The sequence below is a fragment of the Eutrema salsugineum genome, unplaced genomic scaffold, assembly GCF_000478725.1.
Source record: "Eutrema salsugineum unplaced genomic scaffold, Eutsalg1_0 scaffold_1, whole genome shotgun sequence".
NCBI classification, from domain to species: Eukaryota; Viridiplantae; Streptophyta; class Magnoliopsida; order Brassicales; family Brassicaceae; genus Eutrema; species Eutrema salsugineum.
This window is the reverse complement of record NW_006256909.1, coordinates 19,345,856-19,353,393: the sequence shown is the minus strand read 5'-3', so window position 1 is coordinate 19,353,393 and position 7,538 is coordinate 19,345,856. Positions and strand designations below refer to the sequence as shown.

The following is a 7,538-nucleotide window of genomic DNA, read 5'->3' as shown; positions in this document are numbered from 1 at the left end:
TCATGGATTTGATAGCCAGTCCGTCTGGTTCCCGGTTAGAGAAGAAGGGAGCAGAGTCTCACAATTGGTATCAGAGCCCAAGATTAGCTAACCAGCTCTGACCCGGGTAGCGTCTTGGGACGTGGTTGAGAATTCGAGGACGAATTTTTTGGAAGTAGAGGAGAATTGTGACATCCTGATTTCCGGTATATGTGAAAAAGGCTTATAAGAATTGATTTGGCTACCTATGTCATCAAAGTGCACTTATCTTTTCCGGTCAAATGTCTTTAGGGAACTCCAGAGTTAAGCATGCTGATGCTGGAGTAATCTCAGGATGGGTGACCTACCGGGAAGTAGTATGCGGTACCGTGCAAGTGAGGACAAAGCACGGAGAAAAATCATGTGGTGATTGCAGGGACAGTAGACAACTCTTACGAGCCTCTCGGACCAAGCGACTCCCGACCGTCGGACAGGGGTGAGCCCATAGACCTAAAAAGAGGCCAACCGTCTAGTGGTGGGCCAACGGTTCTAAGAGAGAAAGGCGTTGGACTCACTGGTAGGAGCGGTTGGTGGGCCAACGGGCCTAGTGAGAGGACGTTGGGCCCTAGATTATACGGCATTGAGCTCACTGGTAGGGACGGTTGGGGGCGTTCAAAGTTGATAACCAATCCAGATGAAAAACAAATTCGGGGTCTCATGGATTTGATAGCCGGTCCGTTTGGTTCCCGGTTAAGGAAAAAGGGAGCGGGATCTCACAGAATTCCTTGAGAGTTAGAATAGATTCATAGACCCGGTCGACTATGGAGATGATTCCGTACTACAATTCGGTGGCAGAACTTTAGGCCACCCTTGAGGAAATGCACAAAGTGCCGTAGCGAATCGAGTAACTCTGGAAACATGTGTAAAATCTTTCACTAATTTAACTATGTCATGGTGAAAATCTTGCCAGAATTTTTAATAAAATTTACTGGTTATGGAAATTCCATCGGATCCTGAAGCTTTATGTGGGTTAATATCAAAAATGGCTTCCCTAATCTGTACTACCTGGGACTCTTTCATCTCCAGGGACTCTTTCATCGCCTCCGTGGCCTAATTGCCCTTAACTGCTCCGTCATTTTAGTCTCAGGTAAAATTAGCCTACTGATTGAACGAATTTGCGTTTGTTTGTAGCAAGATTTGTGTTGTTTCCTTGGTGGGTCTGTTGTTTATGCAGTGTTTTGTATTGTTGTCACTGTGAGGCATAGTTATGGGAGAAGCATGAGTGATCAAAATCGATGCTTTGCTCTAAGGAATGTTTTTTCTTATGCTGACTTGACTTAATTGTAGATGCTTCGGTTCCTGGAATCCAAGTACCGACTTACAGGTGTCGATTAAATCAAGATTCGAGGTACAATGGTGCCAAATGAGGCACTAGTGCTATTAGGCATATGATTGCTAGTTCTTGGGGTTATTTTTTCGATTTAATGCTTTATTGGTAAAGCCAGGTCGCTGACGATGGCATTGAGCCTAGAAAAGAGACTTCATTCAAAAGAAATATGGGGTCTGATTTCTCCTGCATGATTAAAGAGGCGAAAGTTATTGCTTCAACACTGGGGATACTTTGTTTAGACGGGTAATTCTTTCAAAAGTGAAAAACTTTACTGACAATGAGAACAAGTTTGCAACACATAGGTCAAGTTTGGTTTGAGTGTTTGTTTTACTTAGGCCAAGTTTGCAATTTTACAAGTATATCAAAATACAGATCCTCTTCTCTTTCAAATGCAGGGTTGAGGAAGCTGAGGCACAATGTGCTCTGTTAAACCTGATATCCTTGTGTAAGAAAATTTTTTGCAGCTTTTAATTAGTTTCTTGTTCGTCATGCTCTTAACTTAATAGTCAATAATGAATTATGGTTTTCATGATCAGACGTCTGCTTTAGCTCTGATTCAGATATCTTTCTTTTTGGCGCAAAGACTGTCTACAGAGAGATATGCCTTGGTGAGTGGAAAGAGACTCTTTAGCAGTCTTGGTGTTTCTTTTATCTTCCTATATTGTTAGTGGTATGAGCTATGAACTAATAATCTGCCAATGAACTAGGTGAGGGAGGTTACGTTGTTTGCTATGAGATGGAAGACATCAAGAACAAGCTTGGGCTTGGACGGAACTCATTGGTAACTTAACGAACCTCTTCTAGTCTTAGCTTTACATACCTAACCCTGATGTTTCATTTGCACGACGCTGCACTGTGTTATTATGAAATGGTTTGATCGGCAAAAGCATGACTGCTGAAACATTTTTGGAAATGCTGAGTGGGATGTGAAGCATATGCATCATGTGGTATGTGGTATGTAAGAAAATGAGCTGAGTGTGGACGACTACGATTCTCAAAGACTGACATGATGTTTTGATATTATGTTTTTTTTTGAACAATTATATTTTTGCTGTATTTGTTAAATTCTTTTTAATTTAAATTTAAATTATATAAGCTAATTTTGTTGATTTAAAATTTTGTTGAATAAAATATGGTAATAGTTTATGATAAAAATGTGACTACAGCGGTAATGAATTGTGTTGATTCTCTAACTATAAATTAGTCACTAATTATGACGGTTTTTGTGAAACTATTTTGATCGTAATTTATGATGATTTTTTGATTTAAATATAGTAATAGTTTGTGACAGATATGTGACAATTTTTTGTCATAATTTGTTGCGTAATTGTGACAATATTTTTCGACATTAATTGTGTCGTTTTTATAACTGTTTAAAGGTCGTCACAAAATATTACGAATTGTTACAGTTATTATTAGTGACAAACTGTTGTAACGTTTTTTTAACGAAAATAAGATTGTGATTATTTTATTGTGATGTTTTGTAAATTGTGATATTTTCGTCACAATAGAAAATTTGTGACGAAATATATATATATATATATATATATGTATATATATATATAATTGTAACAGTAATCAATTTTTTTTTGTAGTGAAATATAAATGTGTGTAAATCTATAATATTATTTGCGAAGTCAAAAATCTATATGTCGTTCTCAGAGTAATTTTATGTGTATTTTTATGCTGATATGTCATATGCTTTTTTTTATGCGTTGACATGGCGGTTTGTTTAATTATCATTAATTGTTCATTAAACTAATGTGGATGTAAATTATTTCATATTTGAACCAATAATTTTCGATGTTTGATTAACATACATGGGCTCCACAAGTATAATGTGTGTCAATGATAAATGTATTAATAGTAAAAAAGAAGAAAAAAGACCTTCCATGAATGAATGTTTTTGATACCAAATAGAAGTAATGATTGGAGTGATCACATAATCACTAAAACTTAAACCGGTACTATCATATATTGGTATAGATCTAATATCAAGTCTACCATTTAACCCTAAAATCAACAAAATAAAAATGTATATCATTTAACCCTTTCTTTGGCATCTTTTGGTTTATTTTTTATCATCAAGAATTTTATTTTAACGACCATAGTTTGACCAATTTTGGTTTAGTTTTTTTTTATTTTTATTTGGTTTAGTTAGTTTATAATTAACGCATATCGTGATACTGTAAAATTTTGAAGCGATGGAAATTTGAACTCGGACTGAAATTCAACTAACACTGCATTACGTACATCACTTGATAAATTTTTATATGTTAATAATTATTTGAACCTGCAGAAACCAGCCACAAGACCAAAGAGAAGAGAATTCATCTGGTTGGTCTGCTAATCAAGCAGCCAAAGTTGAGCATCTCTGATATTTAAATAGAAGAAGGAACAGTGAGAGTGAGATGTTACAAAAGAGTTAGATGGTACAGCATCATATAGTGGTAGAAGAAGCTCTGGTGAGAGCTAAGGAATGAGGCGGAGAGGGAAGGCGATAACCAAGCTTTTGTAACGACTATTAGAGCTCTCTTCTCACTGTATTCTCGTAATTAAAAGAAAAACAAAGTTAAGTTGACTGTAGCCCGTTGGGATATGAATTTTGGGATCATTCAATTGTTCATCAAAATATTCAATAAATAGATAAAAGAAATTGATTTCTAAAAGTTGTAAAGCAGAATTCATTTTTTTGTATGGTGTAACATGTATCGGCATGTGGCAATTTTGAACGAGAGACAATTGAGAGTTCCGGCTAGGAAGAACGTATAGCTAAATTAAAAGAATAAAAGAGAGAATGAGAATAGGAATCAGACAAGACTAAACCATTGTGAAATATATCTTTCATGAATGAAAATTAAAAGAAGAAGAACATGCTGGATATATTTGAAAAAGAACCAAGGGAGATCTAATTAATTATTAATATATATATATATATATATATAGAGAGAGAGAGAGAGAGAGCTTTCAAGGATATGTAAGTTCTCGATTCTATATCGTCATTAGTTTGTCTCTTCATATTTCTAATTTCAATTTCATCTGGTTGACAAATACTGTAAGTTTAAGCTTTCATATAGTTTTTTTGAGTTAATGCATGAAACTATCCTCCTAAGCATGGTTTATTGCCAGAGTATCCTTGGATAAGTCTACCTTGCTAGACTATCCTTAATAAGCTTGTCAAAGTCCATTTTAACCCGAGGATACATAGTATTACAGAATTGCCATTTTTAGTTATATTGTTTTATTTTTAAAGAGATATTAATAAAAATAGAAATAGGTTAAGTTAAGATTGGGGAGTCTTGTTGGTTTCTGAAAAAAAAAGAATGATAGCGGCGACGAGTGCGACGGCGAAAGCGAAAAGGAACGAACGAACTTTCTCGACCAGATTCCGGCGGAGATTGAAGGTTTTCCGGTAAGATCTTCTTCCTCACACTTCTATGTTCTTTCCTCTTTGTTTACAGAAGTTTCTGCACCGTTCAAAGCATCTGCAGAGTTCGACGACGACTTCTAGGGTTCGAGTTGTCTGCAGATTTCGAGGAGTTGCCAGAATTACTTTCCGAAAATTACCTTGCGGCGCTAGTATTCGACAGCGAGGATTAGACAGCGAAAATTACCTTGCGGCGCCGTTTTTGTTCGGTAAACTCTAACCCTAATTTTTTGTTTGCATGTATTAGGGAAATTCCTGGTGGGTTAGAGGAAATCCGGTGAGGGTGAAGATCTGCGGTGAGTTAGGGTTATATTATGGTCGATTTATTGTTAATTATGCAGAGTTTTTGTTATTGGTATATAAAATGAGTAGTAGACTTGTTTCTATAAAGAGTAGTATACTTGTTCATAAATGAGAAAGAGTAGTAGACTTGTTCGAAAACGCAGAAAGAGTAGTAGACTTGTTCAGTAAAGATAGAGTTTAGTTTAGTAGACTTGTTCATAAATGATTGAGAGTGGTAGACATGTTCAGTAAAGATAGAGTTTAGTTTAGTAGACTTGTTCATAAATGATTGAGAGTGGTAGACATATTCGTATAGTGAGTGGTAGACTTGTTCGTAAATGATTGAGGAGTGGTAAACATATACGTATAGAGAGTGGTAGACTTGTTTGTAATTGATTAAGAATGGTAGACTAATTCTTATTACATATATGCAGAGATGGCCTCTTCTAGCAAGACGAAGGAGTACCCATCCACACTATTTCCGCCTAGGAGATCACCTCTGCAGAAGAAGAGTTTTCATAAATGATTGAGAGTGGTAGACTTATTTTGTATGTCAAACAGTTATGACGGTAGACTTGTTATGTCTAACCCTGACGAAGGTAGACTTTTATTGCTTTGTACGTCGAACCCTAACGACGGAAGACTTCTATGGAGGATTCTTTTAGGACATGTTGATGAACTAGACTTTAAAAAGACCATGATTTTTTTTGGCATGATGTTGGTTCTTTGAAAGTTTGGTATATTTAATGTTAAAACGGTTAATTATTGGAATATTTTGCATCAATTAGGTTGACAACAATTTTTTTTAAAAAGTACGACGATACAAGTACTAGAAGAGAGTACAAAAATGAAGCAAGTGTTACAAGTCTAACAAACCGATTATTACAAGAGAGTAGAAAATTTAGGCTTTACATGTGATGCGATTATGTCCACTTTTACCACAAGTAGAGCATTTAGGCATCTGTCTTGGACGTTTGTTCGCTGTCGCGATCTCGAATGCACTCTTAATGCGTGTCTTCTTTGGTCTGCCTAGAGGATTGCGAACGAAAGGAGGATGAAAATTTTTGTTAGCCACTTCTTCTGGCACTGGTAGTGCTATATCTCTTGGCATTACACTTCCTGCGTAAGCATGTTGCAAGCAATTTGTTTGGTAGTAGGGATGGCATAGGGAGATTCGTGAAGTTTTTCTTGCTTCCGCAGCGGCTATGACATGTACACAATGGATTTTATCAAGATCAAACCGACGGCAGGTACATGTTTTTTCCTTCAAATTGACAACATGGGCAGAAGTTGTGCCAATAACCTCTGACCGATCTGCGTCAATAACTTGCACAGCCAAAAGTTTGGCATCTTCAACCCTGATCTGCTTATGAAACATGTGAATAAGTCTACTACAAATGCTACTTCAAATAATATGTCTACTATAAAATATAAATAAGTATACTACAAGTGGTTATTCAAATAACTTGTCTACCTTAAAATATGAATTTTCAAGTATAACACTTCGACGGCTGCAACCCTGATCGAAGAAGATGACACAATCGGTTTTTTTGTAATATTTACGAACAAATTTGGGCAAAAATGTCTTTTCAAATTTTTAAAAAGTCAAATGTCTACTATAAACCAGCTTCATAAGTCTACCATCACCAAAATAATTATAAGTCTACTAAACATTGGTTTGGAGGATACTTGAGTAATCCTCCCTAGTTTTTTTGGTAATGGTTGTCTTATACAATTATAGAAACAAAAATAAAGTTGTCTGCAAAAAGGAAAAGAAAACAGAAACATAAGAAGAGGAGAAAAAGGCAATTCAAACATAAAGAAGAAGAAAACAAAGTTGGTGATGAAAGTCAAAAAAGACGAACATAGAGATGAATAAAATCATGGGGAATAAGAAAAACATGGGCAACACGAATTAATGAAGATGAATAAGGGTAAATCGATTAAGAAGTTAGAGTTGAAGAAGAAAACAAAAGAAGAAAAAAGGAAAAAAGGAAGATTAGGAAAATCAAGTAAAACAAGAAGAAAAAAAACTGGAAGATGAAGTAGAACAAGGTGAATATGAAAAAAAGACATATAAAAACAAGATAAAGAAAAGTTTGGATAAGACAAAGAAGATCAAAAATAATTAAAATGCAGAGGATGAAGAAGACTAATTGAAACAGAAAAAGTATAGAGGAAGAAGATAATACAATAATGTTGAAGAAAAAAAAACGATGACAAAAAAATAGGAAAATACAAGGAAGACAAGAACCAAACAATAAAGAAGAGGAAGAAAAAGAGAAGACACAATAGAAGAAGAAGAAGTATAAGTCAGAGACATTGATGAAGATGAAAGAAAAGTGTGAAGAAAAACTCGAAGTCAAAGAAGATGAAGAAGAGAAAAGAATTGACGAGGAAGAAGAAAATCTGAAAGATGGATACGAGGAAAAAGAGAAACAAAAAAAAAGAAGAATAAAGAAAAGGCGAAGAAAGAAAAAT

General features: G+C 35.2%; 1 protein-coding gene across 1 annotated transcript; it reads left to right on the top strand.

The window, feature by feature from the left end:
• The first annotated feature begins 988 nt into the window (after window positions 1-988).
• On the top strand, window positions 989-2,348 carry LOC112082357 (flap endonuclease GEN-like 2). The gene is made up of 6 exons (XM_024150022.1): window positions 989-1,105; window positions 1,306-1,366; window positions 1,460-1,591; window positions 1,744-1,793; window positions 1,885-1,956; window positions 2,056-2,348. The coding sequence occupies exons 3-6, from the start codon at window positions 1,515-1,517 to the stop codon at window positions 2,136-2,138; spliced, it is 282 nt and encodes a 93-aa protein (XP_024005790.1). The 5' UTR covers window positions 989-1,105; window positions 1,306-1,366; window positions 1,460-1,514; the 3' UTR covers window positions 2,139-2,348.
• The last annotated feature ends 5,190 nt before the right edge of the window (window positions 2,349-7,538 follow it).

Bases quoted from the DNA above. Each gene is read 5' to 3' on its own strand.
- LOC112082357 (XM_024150022.1), top strand. From the start codon at position 1,515: ATGGGGTCTGATTTCTCCTGCATGATTAAAGAGGCGAAAGTTATTGCT. The intron at 1,794-1,884 runs GTAAGAAAATTT...TTTCATGATCAG, and splicing joins GTTAAACCTGATATCCTTGT to ACGTCTGCTTTAGCTCTGAT. The intron at 1,957-2,055 runs GTGAGTGGAAAG...CCAATGAACTAG, and splicing joins CTACAGAGAGATATGCCTTG to GTGAGGGAGGTTACGTTGTT.